The sequence below is a fragment of the Crocuta crocuta genome, unplaced genomic scaffold (genome assembly GCF_008692635.1).
Source record: "Crocuta crocuta isolate KB4526 unplaced genomic scaffold, BGI_CrCroc_1.0 scaffold36, whole genome shotgun sequence".
NCBI classification, from domain to species: Eukaryota; Metazoa; Chordata; class Mammalia; order Carnivora; family Hyaenidae; genus Crocuta; species Crocuta crocuta.
The window spans coordinates 22099965-22120135 of NW_027532203.1; the positions used below are offsets into that span (position 1 = coordinate 22099965).

The window sequence follows — 20171 nt, forward strand, 5'->3', positions numbered from 1 at the left end:
AAGCAAACTTATTATTTGCAACTCTTCCCAGGCATTGTTCTTACAATGAAAAACTAAAGAATACATTAAGTGGGAAATCATATACAACTTTGAAAATGAGAGATAACTTCTGATTTGCTCAGGGCAGACTATAGTAATAAGTCCAGATTTAAGGCAATAATGATATTAAGCTTAAGTAAAATTCAAAGTAGACTCTGGTGTTATTTTCACACCACAGTAAAGAAAACTACACTGAAAATTATCTGGAGTAGACAGCAAACAATGTACTAATTTGGGGTATGGAGTTCATATATATCTATATATATATCTACATATATATCTACATATCTATATCTGTATATATAAAAGCTTATATATGACTGCTCACAATAACAAGTAACCAAAGGTTTAAACACTGTCATCACCTGGCTACAGAAAAAGTAGCCATTAACAATGTAACTAATGCACTGAAAACCAGTTTCCATTTATCCACATTATCTTGTCTTTGTTTTTTTGTTTTTTAAGCTTATACCACACTTAAAATGTTCTGTTCAAATTGGAGAAATGATGAAAAGCTCATAAGAACTTTTTTTTTAAAGTGTGTATCTAGTATAGTAAATGACAGATGAGGGAGGTGAGAGGAGAAAGAATTATAATTAGATACAGAGAGCAAGGAATTATAATTAGATACAGAGAGCAAGGAACCTATAGAGAATTGGAAAAGGGTTTGTTCCCTCCAAAGTAACAAAGTAACAGTTTAGCAAAATGGTTCCTCAAGCTCATACCCAGGGCTAACTAAATACACAAGCATTTGTAAGTAGTTACTAGTGAGACTCCTACTTCAAAACACTTTAGCTAAGTGTATAATGAAATTATTTCTTCACTTATTTTTCTCCCCGAAGCTAACTCTTACTGAACCACTAAGAGTCTTATAATTACAAATCTTGCTGTATTTTTGCATAGTACTGAAACCTAGGATAATGCCCTTGCATGCAGAAGCACTCAGTGTAGCTATTTTGCATTTACTTAACCAATGATAACTCAATTTAACATTTATAGCTTAAGCAATTTTTTAAAAACAAGAAATTCTCTTCTGGAAATGATAGTTCTTATAGGAAGTTGTTTTGTTTTAAAATTTTTGTATTTTCATTTCCATGAAGATCTGTAACAAAATTAATAGAGGCCAAGTCTGGATCACCTACATGCTGCTTTACTACTTAGTACTATCCTGTGATTTCAGTTTTTGATTAGGTTGGTATAAAACAAGGCTACTGTAATTGTTTCAGGCTAACACTAACAGAAGCAGAATTGGTTATATGTTGAAATTACATGACAACATTCCGAACAAATGAAGGTTATTAAGTAGCTCAAGTAGAGAAAAATAGTTTAAGAATATTCACATGAAATATATATACAGCACTCTGAACTCAAACTTACTCTATAATACCCATACCATATTCACATTACAAGTGACATTTAGTTACATTATTTCATCTTTATTAATGTTGGATTAACATTAATGTTGGATTTCACTTTGCTAGTTTGTAACATGATTTAATGTATAAAGCTATCTTTATTTTAAAATTTTTTTAGTGTTTTTTTAATTTATTTCTGAGAGAGAGACAGAGAGAGCGAGAGACAGTGTGAGCAGAGGAGGGTCAGAGAGAGAGAATCTGAAATAGGCTCCAGGCTCTGAGCTAGCTGTCAGCACAGAGTCCGACACGGGGCTCAAATCCATCACCGTGAGATCATGACCTGAGCCAAAGTTGGACACTTAACCGACTGAGCCACCCAGAAGCCCCTATTTTTATTTTATAGTATAGAAGAGTAGATGCCCAAGAAGTTAGTATTAGCTTTATATTGTACATAGTTAAGATTATAAAATATTTAAGACTATAAACTCAGCACAATGGGTTTTACTTCTTTTTAAGACAGTTTTGTGTATTACTCATCATTGAAAAACACCATTTCAGAATTCCTAAATGGGCTTCAGAGGTCCCTAACCACAATATAATTAATTTGGGGAGAAATCTATAGACCTCACCAAATTCTCAAGGGAAGTCCATGATTTCACAAAGATGAGACAGTACTTTTAGAACAAAGAGTTTGATAATTGTAGTATTTACTGGGAAAGCATCATCTCCTAATCCTTTAAGGTCCAAGGACGCATGCTATTAATTCAATTTTCCATGATTTGCTAGAAAGTCCTTGATCAACTTCTCTTAAAGATGCCAATGCTTTGAATCAAATATGTATCCACTGTTCAGCTAAGATAAGCACTTCATTCTGTGCTTTACTCTTACTCTGGAGCCCCCATTTGTTTTCTACCTTGTTATACAAATACCAGTCTACCCCTCAAAAGATAAAGAGATGAAATGCTTACAGTATTATAGGTACAAATAAGCTTTCCTTAGTTTTAATTATTTAAGTAATGTTTACTTTAGGGCACCTGGGTGGCTCAGTCAGTAAAGGGACTGACTTTGGCTCAGGTCATGATCTCATGGTCCATGAGTTCAAGCCCTGCATCAAGTTCTGTGTTGTCAGCTCAGAGCCTGGAGCCTGCTTCAGATTCTATGTCTCAGTCTCTTCCCCTCCCCCACTCACACTCTGTCTTCTCTCAAAAAATAAGTAAACATTAAAAGAATTTTTTAATAATGTTTTGTTCTGTTGCCAATATAATTTCTAATGATACTCAGCACTTGAGCAGATAACCTATCTGACCCCTCTTTGATTCAAACTGATTTTTAATAAATCATGCTATCCTAGTATCAAACTGTACCAGCCATCACACATGGTTTATTTAATAGGCTCCATCCTTTAAAGAGAAACCTAGCCCCACTTTTCTCCATCTTACCACAGGCGTTACTGGAATTCCAGTGTCAGCTGCTTGCAAATGAAGAGTATATTTCTATCCTTCTTGTAAGAAAACTCTCAAAGAATAGGATTACTGCTTAATTATAAGGCATAAAAGATTCAGTATCTAACAATGAAACCATTATTACGCTTTGCAAGTTCAAAAAGTCAGGTATTTTGAAAAGAGGATATTAATGTTTTAAGAAAATTCATCCTCACAGATACCAAAGGGAATGGCTCTTTTAAAGTTAATGTCTAAAATGAAACTTGTAATGATTTTATAAATGCACTTCATGATATTAAAAAAATGTATAAGAAATTAAGGAAGTATGGGCTTATTCAAATCTAGTTATAAATTTACTAATCTTAAACAATCAAGAGGTAAAGTGTACATAACTAAATGTTTGTTGATTGCAAATACCTCCTCTTGTCATTGACTTGGAATACAAAGAAAATAAGATGTGGTAATTAAATTTTCTTGTTATTTGAATAAGTGACATGAACTTATTTTTAAAATTGTGGTTCTAAGTATTTGTAGTCCTTGGATTAAAGACAATAGATATTGCTGAAATGAATGTATTTCATAGCAGTTTTTTAAATTTCCCTTCTGTCTATCCAATAATTACATATGACCAATTTCAAAATTGTTCTTACTCTATTTTTTTACACCTCCATTTATTCCGTCCACTTGATACTCTTCTTCTGTTCCCTATAATCCAAACTTGTTTTTTTTTTTTTTTTTATCCCACACAATACACAAATTCAAATATTCTTCCCTGCCATTTTATTCTAGTCTCCTACTCTTTACTTTCTTGGCATCCAACCTGACATTTTACTATTCTTCCACAAAATGCCTTTTATTTCTTATGTGAATGTTGTATTTTTCCTATGTTTCTTTATGTGAATGTTGAAGTTGCCCTTCCATGAAACCTAGAAACAAAGAAGATAGTGGACAACCATTTATTGATAAAATGGAACCTATACTTTTGGAATTTAAAGTGCTCCCTAAGCTATACTCCCAATGTTCCCAATGCTTATTAGTTAAGCCCTTATGATATACTTGGTTAGAGCTATTTTCACTTACAGTTAAAAGCACAGTAATGATAAAATATTTTTTAGTAATAGTTTTTGAGTAATGAAGAATAAGACATACATAAGTAAAGATCATTATAGACATTCTACAATTATATGCTAAATATTTCATATAATTTATTTTTTCACATTCAACTGTTAAGATCTTAGGTTTCTTATGATAGGAAGAAAATTTAGCTCACTAATGAAAGGGGGGCAAAACATATCTACGTAGTGTATCTGATTATATAGTCCATTTCTATTCAAGAAAAACTTTTAAATGTTCTTCATTTTCATTTTCCTACAGTTATTAAAGCCAATAAAGAATCTATTCCCTAAAATATTCTATTCTTCTACAGAATTATTTTAATGTCTAAAACAAAACAGAAACCCTCTGTAGATTAAAAAAAAAAAAACCCAAAATACAGTCTTTGGTATTAATTCTAAAACTTTTTTGTGTAAAAGTTTTACGCTCTTAAAAATTATTGAGGACCCCAAATAAGCCTTGGTTGGGCTACTTCTATAGATATTTACTGCATTTTAATTAAAACCGAGACCTTTTAAAAATATTAATCTAAAAATAAGTAAACATTTTAATATTTTTATGAGTAATAACTATTTTCTAAGACAAAAAAATTAGTGAGATGAGTTCACTCCTTCCATTTTGCAAATCTCTTTAGTGTCTGATTTAATAGGAGACAGCTAGATTTTCATATTTGTTTCTTTCTATTGTGTTATTTTGATGTATAAGAAGAGAATCCAGCCTCTAAATAGATAGGAACTTTTAGAATTTTAATAACCTTTTCAGATAATTATGGGTAATTTTCTTTGCTACTGGAACAAATTCTCAGGCTCTACCATATGGACTGAATCAGAAACTGAGCCTGGTGCCCAGCAATCTGTATTTTAAGTTGCTCTCCAGGTGATACTGATATAGCCAAAGTCTGAGGACTTCTGATCTATTTTACACAGACTAATACAACTCTCAACTTCAGTTAGGTCACTATGGAAGAAACCCCATTACTTTTAAATTTGACACCTCTTTGTTCCAGGGGTCACTATAAAAATGGTACTAATTTTTTATATCTGGTTTATGGTTGCTAGTCTATGGTGGAACTTGAATACTTTAAAGTTCATTAAAATTCAACCCCTTCCAAATTATTTATTGCAAAACAAATATAGTATCTACCCAGCTTTAAAAAATATATCACCTGATAAGAAAACTTACATTAAAAAAAAAATATCCTAACCTACAGTTTTACTTTAATGACTGAATTAAGCTTTGCCATATAAAAGACGATACAAAAGGAAATAGATTGATTTGTCTCCACAATCTGATCTAAATCAATCTGACCAACCTAGTATTACCTGCAAAGGCACTGCTTATTTCAGCTTCCAGGTATTTTCACTGGAATGTGTGCTTTTACTGGAATGTGTAGCTCATAAAAACTCAGCACATTCTTCATAACTCAGTCTAGGTTAATTTCTCCATGAAGGATTTTTCAGCTCCTTAGGGATAAAGAGTATATAGCACTTTATCATTTTATATTACTTCTAATGAGAGGAAACAATGTCCTTATAGCACTGGAGCACAGAGCACCTGGGTGGCTCAGGTGGTTAAGTGACCTTGATTTCGGCTCAGGTCATGATCTCATGGTTGTGAGATTGAGTCTCCACTTAGTGTGGAGCCTGCTTACAATTCTTTCTCTCTCTCTCTGCCCATCTGTCTCTCTCCTCTGTTCAGGCTCTCTCTCAAAAAAAAAAAAAAAATTTAAAAAAAAACAAAAAACAAGCACCCTTTATGACACCAATAACAATTTCTTTATAATAGGTTTCATTAAGTATAAGAAGACTGCCAGATTTCTGACACTGAAAATTCAAGAAACTTTCAAAATATCGATTTTTTAAAATGTCTACAAAGAAAATTATTCACATGATTATGATTCCTTCTCATTATCTAACCATTTAAAGTAATGATTAATAGACTAAAAAAGTATTTACAGATTAAAAAGGGGTGGTCTTACATGCCTGGTTCTCTTCTCCATACATCAACTGAGAAAAAACAAACTGGTGAATAATACTATGTCCATAGTCTACAGTAAAAATAAGTTTAGGCAGGAAAACAGATTATTCTAGAAACCCTAAAGATGGATAAAAATGATATGAAAAAACTTAGCTCATTTATGCATTTTAAAAGCATTTACTAGGTGCCTACCAACTGCATAAAATGTTTTACACATTTTTCTCTCAAGTTCTAGAGAATAAACAAGCACATTAAGAAAGTAAGTCTATAGATTTTGGTGTGCCTGGGGTGGCTCAGTCAGTTGATTGTCCAACTCTTGATTTCAGCTCAGGTCATGATCTCATGGTTCATGGGACTGAGCCCAGTATGAAGCTCCATACTGTCAGCACAGAGCCTCCTTGGGATTCTCTCTCTCCCCATTTCCCACTCATGCTCTCTTTCCTGCTCTTTCTCAAAATAAATAAATAATCTCAAAAAAAAAAAAGGTAAGTTGGGGTGGCTGGGTGGTTCAGTCGGTTAAGCATCTGACTTTGGCCCAGGTCCTGATCTCACAGTTTGTGGATTTGAGCCCCACATTGGATTCTGTGCTGAATGAGCTGGGAGCCTGCTTCAGATTCTGTGTCTTCCCCCTCTCTCTGCACCTCCCGTGCTCATGCTCTCTCAAAAATAAACAAACATTAAATATTTTTTTTAAAAAAGCAAGTCTATAGATTTATATTTTACAGTATATTTAATCTACCAAATTAATTAACTTAAATACAAGTGGCTGAGGAAGCACCACCATATAAGTAGTAACTAAGTTCTCCGTATGGAAGATTTTGAACTACTGTGCTATACCGTGAGAAAAAAATGAAACACATAAACAACATATTTATTCTCAAAATACCAAGGTTTACCTCAAAACAGAAATAATAACATGAAATCAATGATCAAACCATTTATGAAAAAACTTTCCTATAGTACTAAGATAAAGAGCCAATCAAACCAGAATTTAAAAGGCAGTAACTTAAAGGAGTTAGGATTTTAGAGTATGAAAAAGAAATTTTTGAAATATATTAATTATATTTTTATCTCTAAAATTATGACTGCAAATCAAAAGCTACATAAGCCAAAAAAGGATGGCATTTTTCTTTTTTGGTAGTAAACCAAACAAAGAAAACCATAATAGCTAGCCAGCCCTTAAGGAATGTTGACTATATGCTCAGTACATACAAAAACTTGTCCACTTTATCTCATTCAACCCTCACACAACCACTGGCAGAGAGGTTCTATTCTTATGTGCACATTCAGAAAAGAGACTGAGTCACAGACAGAGACAACTTAAAGTCACCCAGTGGTGGAGGGACAATATAAAACTAAAGATGTCTACGTTAGAGCCTGATACATTAACTCCTATGTGAGACTTTTCCTCAGAATTAAAAAAGGATGTGAATCAATTTGACATCAAATTAAAGAATGATGAAGAAAAGTTTCCAATTAGGGTAACAATGACTTTCTTACCATCAGGCTTTGTGACAAAAGGTTCAGAGAGTATTATTCTGAAGTACTGAGACAAAGAGCCACCACTCCTCTCACTGTACAAATGGACAGCTCCAGACTGGAAGAGCCATCTTTAGGAACTATAGGGAACTTTCCATTTACTAGAGACATCTAGCTCCTTGTTTTCATTTATGAGTCTTTTTCACTTATTTATATAGTAATATAAATGTTCATTCTGTTATAAAGTCTGTAAATCATAAACAATAAAGTTTTTCAGTTATACTGGTCCTGGTTTTTCACCCTCAAATTTTAAAAACTAAACGATAAAAAAAATCTTGCCCAGAGTTGAGATAAACCTAAATCAGGCTTCATTTGACTCCTGTCACAATCGAATTACCTGGAATAAACTTCTCAAAGCTTCCTCAAAGGACACCAACTCCGAAAAAAGTTCATGTTTTCCAATCCCATTCTAGAACTTCTAGAATTTAAACTTTTAATTTCTTGCCCAAATAATGCTATATCACTGCATTAATAAGTGAAACACCATTCACTCCAAATTTGCTTCAGGAAAACAATGTTGTAAGTGACCACATGGCAATACACTGACAAAGGAATTTCCAGACTTTCACATTTATGATGGACACACAATGCCCTCTGCTGGACAAGCTGGGGATACTTCTACCAAGTTAAAGTATCTACAACCTAATAAATCCAGGCAAAAAATTTTTCTGGAAATCTGTTATTGAGTCTCATTATTTTGTGTTTTTGTACATTATTGTTGTATACATTTTGAAATTATTTCTATGCAGTGAAACATTTTCCTCCATACACTTCTAAAGTTATCAATCTGACCCTTTTGTGTCTCATCTAAATTTACAGGTGGAACAGTGTTTTGGGGGCTAACCCCAAGAGCTCCCCAGCAAAATGAAATCTAGGTGTCTTCTTCCTCCCTGCTCCAACTCTCATGCTAAAGGAACTGGGCACAGATGAATCAGGGGAACTTTGATTACAATTCCAAACCACTTTCATCCAAAAGCAGAGTCATGGACACAACCTGCTCGAGTTGGCAGATCAGAAGACCTTAAAAGGTATTTTATTCTGAAGAATGAGAGCAGTGTTACTTATCATAATAAGAACTGCTCCAACAAAACTGAGACTGGAGAGTTACATAAGAGATCTAAAGTTTTAAAGTTTTAATATGTCACAGTCTGTGCCTAAGACATAATGGATCCATAGACGATTTTCATGATATTTGAGGCATGTTTTAACTACAAGTACTGAAGTGTATTTCCTGCAATGAACCACATTCAAAATTCATATATATAATTTAATATGTGATACTTGTCTAAATTATACAAAGTCTAAGTATACTATCACATATGTAAAAACCACTATGAAATATGGACTATCAGTAAAAAAAATGACCATCAACACAAAACATTTTAAAATAAATCATTACAAATTTTTAGAAGTTGAGGAATATTTCATACTTCCATTTGTACTGATATAATTGGTATTTCCTTATATAATCTAATTTCATTAAAACTAAACTTAAAAATTAAAAGCATTAATCCTAGCAAGTTAGACTTAAAATGCTAACTGTATATCAGTAATGAAATAACTAAAGACCAGTTAAGAAAAAATAACCAAAAGAAATGCTGTTTCAAAAGAAAGAATGTGTCTCTCATGTAGCACATTTTAAGTTTTTGATTTTTAAAGCCATATTTTGAGCACCCTCTAGTGGAAAACTGGTGACAAGAAGCTTAAAACCAGCTTCTGAAATTTTACGTTCTGTTTCCATTAAAACCAATTAATTGTGAACTGGATCACCAAGTGTATTAAATAGACTCTGCTTTCCAAATCTTATTCTTAAAATATCCCCCAACAACACACACAGACATATACACAGACACACACATTACGGAGCAGTCTCAAAGTCCAATAGAAAAGGTCTATTATTTATCAATTTTCAAAAGAAGAGACACAAGATATGTGACAAACTATGTGAAAATAACATTATAGATGTAATAGCAGTCTATATATTAAATAATTCCATTTAGTTAAAAATAATTATAAAATAATTTCAATAAAAAACAAATAGAATCCCTTTGGTACTTTGATTCTTGCAGTTAAAAGATTCAATTGAAAAATCAGTGTTAAGGAACAACACAGGAAAACTTTTTCCAAATTACAATTCTCTCCAAATACACCATAACATTTTCTAAATATCCTCTGCTACACTGGCAAACTTGGCAAGAGCCTCCATGACATTCTGTGGTCCTGGTTACTACAGGGACAGCCTGGCCTTGACACAGACATGGTTCCCACATGCAAATTCTATCACAGATAATCTTTCACACTAATGTATGAAATTCCAGACTATGAGAATTAAAATTATATGTTAATAATTAGACTACATTTGATATATATTAAATTACATTTGATGTGTTAAATTCTTGGTATCACAATGTGGAGGAATACTAACAAAACAGAAAATGTTCTTACCTGAAAGACCATTTTAAGAGTAATTTAAAATCTATTTTCTGTGGAAGACTGAAGAAACCTGAATTATTTAGAGCAGGGAAGAAAAGACTACACAGAAGAGCAGAAATGTTTACTCACTCATTAATTCAACAGTGATTTATCAATCACTTTAGCTAGGTGTTGTTCAAGGCACTGTTGGCATGGTAGCAAACTAGATGGACAAGGTCCCTGCTCTCATAGAACCTGCATCCTGAATGGAAGAAGATGATGGATGAGAAGAAGTCAACAAGCTCCCTGAGGACCTGGATTTGTGGATTACATACAGTAATGCTCAATAAATGTTTGTTTTATTGTACAGAAAAGATAACTTTGGCTGGTGGTAAGTGCTCTAAAAAAAACAAAACAATAATAGACAGTAATAGAGAAGGGTGGTGTGGCAAGTATAGGCCATTTCAGATCAGAGAGTTAGAAAAGGCTATTCTATGGAGATGCTACTCAAACTTAGATTTAATAACCAAAGTCAGATTTGTGAAGATCTGAGAGAAGTGCTTTCCACAGAGAAAAACCACAAGGGCATTTGACTGAGGCAGGACTTTTGACATTCAAACATTCAAATTGGTCAGTGTGGGCAAGCCACAAGCACCACAGTAAAGAGTTCAGATTTTATTCAAATAGTTTGGGCAAAAGATGTTGGTGGTTCAAATGGAGTCAAAGCACTGGAAATGAAGAGAGTGGATAACTTCATGATCCATTTTGGAGGTGAAGAATAGACAAGATTTGCATAGATTTGATATGTGAAATAAGGCCAAGAGTGGAATTAAAAGTGACTCTTAAGCCTGGGGCTTAAACAACTGGGTGGATGATGTTGCAATTTATTGAGATGGAAAAAAATTAGGTAAGGAGCAGGTATTGTTACACAGGTAGTGGAGAAAGAGAACAACTTTTATAACTGGCCATATAATTAGGATGTCAAGTAAGTGACTGGATATTTCAGTCTGAAGCTTAATGAAATGGACTAACATACAGAGTTTGGAAGTTACCTGCTTCAAGATGGTGTTAAAGCCAAGGGGCTATCTAGTTATCAGGAAGAGAGGGATGAGAATGATTATTCTATGCAACTCCAAGGGGAAAAGCAAAAAATTAAAGACAGGGGCTGATGTGAGTTCATTCTAACACTAACTAGAGCTATGCAGTAACAACTCAACTGCTTGCATACATTATGGTCTTTCCACCAAAGGAGGCATTTTCAGAAGACAGAGAAAGAAGACTACCTAGAGAATTACTATGGAAGTGATTTCTTTGTAAGGAATGGGAGTTTCCAGGGCACCTGGGGGGTTTACTCAGTTGAGCATTCAGCTCTTGATTTCGACTCAGGTCATGACCCCAGGGTGGTGAGATCCAGCCCCACGCTGCGTATGGAACCTACTTGGGATTCTCTCTCTGTCTCTCTCTCTCTCCCTCCCTCCCTGTCTCTGTCTCTCTGTCTCTCTCTCTCTCCCTCTTTCCCCCTCCCTCTCCCTCCCTCCCTCCCCCCTGCCCCTTTCCCCAGCCTGTGCTCTCTAAATAAATAAATACGTAAATAAATACATTTTTTTTAAAAAAAAGGAATGGGAGTTTCCTTGAAAGGTACCATATGACAGGACTTTTAAAACTATGATTTTTCAGGGTTGCCTGGGTGGCTCAGTTGGGTGAGCATCCAACTTTGGCTCAGGTCATGATGTCACAGTTCATGGGTTTAAGCCCCACATCAGGCTCTCTGCGTTCTGCACAGAGCCTGCTTGGTGTCCTCTGTCTCCCTCTCTCTCTGTTCCTCCGCTGCTCGTGCACATTCTCTCTCTCAAAAATAAATAAACATTAAAAAAAAAAAAGGCTATATGATTTTTTTTCACTTATGCAACTTATTTGTTTTACTAAGCAGATTCCACAGTAAAAATCACCAGCGTATAAAACATATACATCTGCTAGTGGCCATTATTTGATACCTGTTTTTGTTAGCAAAAGGTTATCCAGGTGTCTGTCTCCAACTCCAAGTATGTACGTAATCACGCAATATCCAGCTGCAAATAACAGTTAAAAAATTGTGAAAACACATGCAAACCAGGTTAAACGTACAACTGAATATAAAAGCAGTCTGCGTTACTTTCATTTCAATTTAACTACTACTTTTTGAGTTCTCCCACAAATTCTCAAATGTGTAATTTTCTTTGACTCTATGAAGAGTTTATAACTTGAAACTCAATATAAATTGCTACTTCCATGAGAAATAATATCTTGTAGAATTTTGTCAAATTAGAAAAGTCACTTGGATCAAAAGTTAATTCAGGCTTCAGGAACCTTAATTATAATATGATTCTCCCATTTCTCATTTCAAATTGGACATATGTTACAGATGACAGCAGAAAAAGAAGTGTCTACAAAAATACACATAATGAAGTCAAGCATCCCACAACCCTATTATCTACAAGATAACAAAAGTACACGTAGGTTTAAAAGAAAAATCTTTAGAGAAACAATCATGAAGTGCCAACAGATAAAAAACAACTGAATTCACTTGAGTGGTAAAGGAATTTAAAAAGTTCACAGTACAATCTTCTAAAGTATTAAGAAAAATTACAAGAGTAGGGTTAGGGGCAGAGTCACTGGTTCTATCTTTATTCTTTCATCTTTCTCTTTGAAAAAGTCTAGAAACCTGCCATGTTTTGAAAATTCTCAAACAAAATTAAGCAAATACCACCTTTTTGAAGATTACGTTTTTCCATTCTATTTCTATCATTATTAATATAACAAGAAATATACCTTGTAAACATAAACATGGCTATATCAGTATTTACAAAACCATGTTTATTTCAGTTAATATGTAGAAAAAGGACTGGACCACCTGATAATGACCAAATTAATTTCCTTTGATTAATCATTAATTATTAATTAATTAATCACAGTTACAACTTACTGAAGGCTATTCCCTTAGCTAGGCACAGCACATTCATCATCTCTAACCTTTAATGATGCCAGTTAAGTATTATAACTATACTTCTAATGAAAATATCTCAGGATCCAGAAGTCAACAAGATTGTCCAAGATCACTAGGTTGGGATTTGAATCTAACTCTCACTCTAAAGTCTTTGGCTCAAGCCACTTCTGCGTTGTATAACTCCTGTTCCCCAAAGTGGCTATTTAGACAGATGGAACACTCAAGATATTTAAGCTCAAGTGTATTTGTTTGGAATAACTAACCATATCTTAATTATAGATAAACTTATATATTTTATATATTTCAAAATGCATCCATATGTACAGAATGAATGAAAGCACATTATTATCCAAAAAATTCTTCTAATCATATTACTGTTCTACTAACAATTTTCACTGAACTATAACAAGTCAGTTATTCTCAAAATATAGCCTGCAATGTGACAGGAACTACTAGTTTGCCTACACACGATCCGATCTATGTTTCTTCCTTAAAACAAAACAAGAATTTGGGGGACAAGCCTGTGCCTAGGTAAAAGACTATTTCCCAGCCTCATCTGCACTGAGGCATGTCCAGGGAACTATAAGCAAATGTAGGTTTGTGATGAGCATGTTTAAAGATAGAGCAGGGCTGAGCTGAGAAGTAAGCCTTTTAGGCTTCTTCTCCTGGCTGGCTGGACTGCAAATATGGTGACTACATTTATAATAGTCATTTGGGACCACTGGGAGAAGGCCAAGAGGATCACAAAGACCTTGGTTGGCCCTAACATCTGTAAGCAGCTAAAATAACTGCGACTAACATCTGGGCTTCTTACAAAAAAGGAAAATGACTTGTGCATGTAAATCACTATAGATTATGTTACCTTCAGCTGAATACAACTGTTGACATGTTAAGTGGTCCACTGAGAGACTTACATAAAGGGTGAGCAATATAGCTTGATGCCAAAATGGAACGCCTCTGTTTTTATATTTTATCAAGTTTACTGAAATCAGCCACATCCATTAATTTACCTATTTCTTGAGCACTACACTAGCCTAGCTGAATGGCTATAACAGAGACCATGTGGCCTAAAGAGTCTAAAATACTTACTATGAGGAAGGCTGTAGGGAGAAAGTGATTTGACTCTTCATCTAGGGAACTGCTCTTCAAACTGTGAAGCACAGACTGGCAGCATCACTCTCCTCTAGAAGCTGCTTAAAATTGCAAACCCTTAGAGCCCACTTCAGTCCTGCTGCATCAGAATTACTAGGGACAGTGTCATCAAAAAGTGATTGTTATACACACCACAGTCTGTGTACTCCCTAGTGCTTTAATGTACTAGAATCCCCTGGGAATCTTGTTAAAATGAAGATTCTGACCAAAACATTAGGGGCAAGGCCTGGGTTTTCCTTAATACAAACAAGTTCCCAGATGAAGCCAATGCTGTTGTTCCAGGGATTATACCTGGAGTGGTGCTGCTCTAAAACTGCAGCAAAATATGCAATTCCACAAACAACGAATGGCCTTCCACTTAGACACTAGTAAGCTCCATACTAAAGGGTATTCGTAAAGAGAAAACATAAGAACGTAGAGGACAAAGAGCTCTTAATACTTGTGAAGGATACAAAACTGATAATGTGTGTCAGAACACAGTTAAAACAGCTGCAATTTTCCAAAAGAACATCACTTGTGTATCACTGCACTTGAGTTGCTGTATGGTGCAACTTAATTTTTTGTTAATTATAAATTAGCTTAGTTTTATCATTATTTACTTTGTTTCACATTGTTTAACTGCCTCTAGGGAGTAATGATTCACATGTGCAGCAACAATACATTTGACCTAAAATTTTTCACAACTAGACATGCCATGAATTTTGCCTGTCTCTACCGATAAAGCAAGACGTTTTTATCTACTACTTTCTATCTTCACATTTGCTTTTACAGTAATATTTCATTGTTATTACTAGATTATTCTCTAGTAGAAATGGGAAATGTATGAAAAAGAGCCTTTACCTTGCTTCAGTGGGTTAAGGTCAAAAATATGTTTGAGGGTCACTTCAAGAGATGTTTTTGGTTTTTTCTTTTAAAGTTTATATCTTTTGAGAGAAAGTAAGCACACAAGCAGGGGAGGGGCAAAGAGAGAGGGAGAGAGAGAATCCCAAGCAGGCTCCATACTAAAAGAATGACATGAGGCTCGATCCCATAAACTGTGAGGCTGTGACCTGAGCCAAAATCAAGAGTCAGATGCTTAACCAACTAATCCACCCAGGCACCCCTGTTTTTTAAATCAGGTGAGATAACATATGATCTTCTCTCTTTCACATTTATACAAATGGGGGCTGTGTGAATTCAGGGTGTTCCAATAATTCAAAGTGTCAATACTTAAGGGAGAACACCCTGAAAAAGACATGAGTTAAGAGTGGGATGATCCCCAGAAATTTTCTTTTTCTTTTTTGTATTTTTAATTTTTTTAATATTTTATTTATTTCTGAGAGAGAGAGAGAGACAGCATGAGTAGGGGAGGGTCAGAGAGAGAGGGAGACACAGAATCTGAAACAGGCTCCAGGCTCTGAGCTAGCTGTCAGCACAGAGCCCAATGCGGGGCTCAAACCCACGAACCGTGAGATCATGACCTGAGCCGAAGTCGGACGCTTAACCGACTGAGCCACTCAGGCGCCCCGATCCCCAGAAATTTTGAAAGTAGTGATAACAGATTCAGAATAATCTGAGATGGCACAGAGTATATTAGAGGATTTTGAGAGAAACTGAAGCTATTCTTTCACTTCAGTGGAAACATTATACCTGTCCAAGGGAATCTTGTCAAAAGGATGCTGTGCATTAGTATTTTGAGCCCATATGAAATGCACAGCATCTTCAAATTGGTATTATAATACAACTTTGATTTAAAGTAAAATTAGACAACAAATACGTGTAAAAATAATTAATACTCTATTTACTTCCATGAAATATACTTGATACCTTGCATAATTTGGAAAAAAATGTCACCATAAATGATTATCACTTTCTTCTTACACTCTGCCAAAAGTCTAAAACTTTACTTTCTAAAATAAAAGTTATACCTATATCTATATGATAACGTCCAGCAATCAGATTCTAGTACAAAGTAGCAACTTATTGATCACTAACTCCTTTGATGAAAAACTTAAATAATGGCTTTCAACCTCCAATATACCAAACTCCCTAAAATACAAATGATTATTTTGTAACAGAGCAAGATATAAAGGAAAAAGGCTATTCAAAGTAAGATGAAGAGAAGACCTGCCATCAAATCAATTATCAGGGAAGGAATAAAAGTGTAATATTGGGAAAAGAGAGAAGCAATATTCAATTTGAACTGAAGTATCTAAGAGGTGCAATTAATTAATTAACTTATTTCTTTATTTTTGAGAGAGAGAGAAAGAGACAGACAGAGCACACACAGGAGAGGTAAAGAGGAAGAAGGAGAGAGAAAATCTTAACCAGGATCCACACCCAGCATAGAGCCTCATCTCAGGACTGTGAGATCATGACCTGAGCTGAAGTCAAAAATTAGATGCTCAACCAACTGAGCCACCCAGGTGCTCCAAGAAGTGCAATTTTAAATGGCAATTTTTATTTTACATGAAAAACCCAGTCATATTTTCATTAGGTCTTGGGAAAAAATAGAACATTACATAAAAGGTACAACAATTATGACATGCATCCATAATATACTGTTCCAGTAGTTTTGCTGCTAAGAGTGAGCAGGGCTTTCAAAATTTTAGTCACTATTTATAATGGTATGTGTGTATATATATTTCAAGTAGGAAAAGTTAGCATTCATTTATTAAATAGATTTATGGTGTAAAAAAGTTTTCAGTAACTAGGTGTGGTGGATTAAAGAATAGCCACATGCTCTTTAACATGCTTTTTTCACTCACGGTGGGAACTATAAGCCCTCCTTTTGGATCCAGGCAGGGTCTGTGACTGCTTTGACCAAGAGAGTATGATAGAAATGACAAGTGACCTGGTTCCCAGTCCAAGCAAGCCTTCAGAAACCAACAATTTCTGGTTGGGTAGACCCCTCATGAATGGGATTAGTGCTCTCAAAAAGGAGAGCCCACAGAGCTCCCTAGCCCATCTGCCAGGGGAAGATACAACAAAAAGTCTTCTACCCAAAAAGGGCCCTCAACTGACCACATAGGTACCTTATCTTGGACTTCCAGCCTACAAGCCACCTAGTCTCTGGTATTTTGTTAGAGCAGCCCACACGGAGCAAGGCAAAATCCTACAATGTACTAAATGTGTATAAATATAGCAACATCCGGATAGTCTACTTCCTTGACTCCAGTGCCTCAGTGAGAACTAGAGCTTGAAAAACTTACCACAGCTTTTAACGTAAGTGTCCATAACTTCAGCACTGATTCCATTTGGTCCATTCTCACTTGGTGCATATTTTCTAAAGAAGTTCTGAAAAGATATAATTTACATGTTTACAAATTCAATACAATCCTTAGCAAATCACACATTTTGCAATTGTAAAAAATGACCAAGTATCTGGTCTAAAGATTAGTCAATAATTATAAAATGTGGACTTAAAAAAAAGCATATTCTAACAATCAGTCTTACCACTGTGCTTGAAGATAGTTAAGGTCAAAAAAAAAGTATGCTACTAACATCAGATAAAATAAATTTGCTTTTACTCTATATCACTTTTTTCACCTTTCTTCTGAATGTAAACAATGAGGTTTTTTTTTTCATACATTCTCCTTAAAGTGAACACGAGTTATTGAAATTACTTTTTAAGTATAGCTATGGAAACACTGTTACCATTAACAAACTTCCAGTTATAAACCAAATAAGGCAAGGGATATAAACCACAGCACAGGGAATACAGTCAATAATATTGCTTATAATAACTATGTATGGTGGCAGACGGTAACTAGATTTATGGTAATCATTTCATAATGTATATATTTGGCAAACTCATTATGTTGTACACTTGAAAGTAATATAATATTGTATGTCAACTATACGTCAATAAAAAGAGCTCAATAAAAATAATTAGAAAGCAAGTGCTAATAATTCTCAGGGGAAATTGATGGAAAGATAAATATAAGAGAGATGTTAACTGAACAAAAGAATTATAGGGACACAATACATGCACTAGAGTGCCCAAAAAGTCTGAAANTTGTTTTTTTCTAATTATGAACTATAACTATTCCCTTACATGTAGATGTTAAAGAAAAACAGAATATACTATTTGAAAACACAAATAACATGCTGTTAGAAAACAAAAGGTTTACCCTATGTTTCAGGTTTTCTGAACACCCTTAGGTTTGACAAAGGATCTATGCCAAGAATATATAAAGAACTCCTATAAATCAGTAAGATCCAAACCACCCAAGAGGAAAATTAACAAAAGATGTAAATAAGGACTCCACAGAAGAAATGTATAACCTACACATATATTTTTTAATGTTCAACCTGTGGGGTAATCAGGGAAAACTAAAACCACAATAAAATACCAAATTTAAAAGTCTGACAATATCAAGATTAGGCAAAGATGTATAACAATGAGAAACAGGGGCACCTGGGTGGCTCAGTCGGTTAAGCATCCGACTTCAGCTCAGGTCATGATCTCACGGTTCGTGGGTTCGAGCCCCGGGTTGGGCTCTGTGCTGACAGCCAGCTCAGAGCCTGGAGTCTGTTTCAGATTCTGTATCTCGCTCTCTCTCTGACCCTCCCCTGTTCATGCTCTCTCTCTCAGATATAAATAAAATATTTTTGAAAAAAAAACAATGAGAAGCAGAATAACTTTGCAAAAACAACTATTTTAGAAAATAATTTTTAATTATCTACTGAAGTTGAACAAGAGAATAACCAAAACTCAGCAACACTATTTACACAGATCAGACATGAAACCAAGAATGCACTGTACAAACGGCACTGTCCTTATTTTACCAAATCATAATTGCACAGAGCAACATAATAACTGATAATTTATTAAACTAAATAGTATTAAATTACGATTTATTAAATAATAATTTCACTTAGAAACTATATTAAAGTTCTACATACACTTCACCTCAGCTTCAGGTACTAATTCTAGAGGCAGGTACTATTAATTATTACCAAACTTCACAGATGCAAAAACTGAGACCTAAAGGGTATGTTAGGTCAAGGCCTCCAATAACTTTGTTAGATGGAGTCAGAGATTCAATATATGATTGTACCACAACTGACACTTATTAAAGCAAAAGTATGCACAGTAGAATCAGGATAGGGAAAATACACGGGCAAAGTCTGGAGAAGCCCATGTGTCAGTCTACTGGCTCTCTTTTCTATGAGGGGATATACTGAGCATACTTACTACTTTTTTCCAATGGGAATTGGTGGGGGGGGGGGGAGGCAGTAATCTGGGTGCAATGTTCTGCCCAGAGATTTGTCTCTTCCTTCCTTTCCTCTGTTCATTTGTTTTGTTTCTTAAATTCTACACAGGAGTGAAATCATACGGTACTTGTCTTTCTCTGACCTAGCTTATTTCACTTAGCAATATACCACCTAGTCTAACCACGTTGTTGCAAATGGCATTATTTTATTCTTTGTTTACTGCTGAATAATATTTCTGTGTGTATGTGTGTGCATGCATGCATGCATGTATCTTTATCCATTCATCTATTTTTTTTAAAGCTTATTTAATTTGAGAGAGAGAGAATGAGCATGTGCAGGGGAGAGGCAGAGAAAAAGGGAGAGAGAAAATCTTAAGCAGGCTCTGCTCTGTCAGCTCAGAGCCCAACTCAGGGCTCAAATTCACAAATTGTGAGATCATGACCTGAGCCAAAATCAAAAGAGCATGACATGCTTAACTGACTGAGCCACCCAGGCACCCTACTATCCATTCATCTATTGATGGACAGTTGGACTGCTTCCATAGTTTAGCTATTATAAATAATTCTGCAATAAACACAGGGATGCATATATCCCTTCATTTGTGTTTTCATATTCTCCGGGTAAATACCCAGCAGTGCCGATTACTGGGTCGTAGGATAGTTCTATTTTTAATTTTTTGAGCAACCTGCATACTGTCTTCCTCAATGGCTCCACTAGTTTGTATTCTCACCAGCAGTGCATGAGGGTTCCGTTTTCTCCACATCCTCACCAACAATTGTTGTTTCTTGAGTTTTTCAGTTTAGTCATTCTGACAGGTGTGAGGTAATACCTCAAAGCAGTTTTGATTTGCATTTCCCTGATGATGAGTGATGTTGGTCATCTTTTCATGTCTGTTGGCCATCTGGACAGCCTCTTTGGAAAAATGTCTTATGCCCATTTTTTGATTCAGTTATTTGTCTT

The 20171-nt window shown here is 34.9% G+C and overlaps 1 protein-coding gene across 2 annotated transcripts in view; it reads right to left on the reverse strand.

The window, feature by feature from the left end:
• Positions 1-20171, reverse strand: part of PIK3C3 (phosphatidylinositol 3-kinase catalytic subunit type 3) — a 146337-nt gene that overhangs the window by 23379 nt on the left and 102787 nt on the right. For both annotated transcript variants that reach the window (XM_077777615.1, XM_077777613.1), the window contains 2 exons: positions 17204-17288; positions 11872-11946 (listed from right to left, as the gene is read on the reverse strand). In XM_077777615.1, the coding sequence (XP_077633741.1) occupies positions 11872-11946; positions 17204-17288 (160 nt within the window). The remainder of the gene's footprint in view (positions 1-11871; positions 11947-17203; positions 17289-20171) is intronic.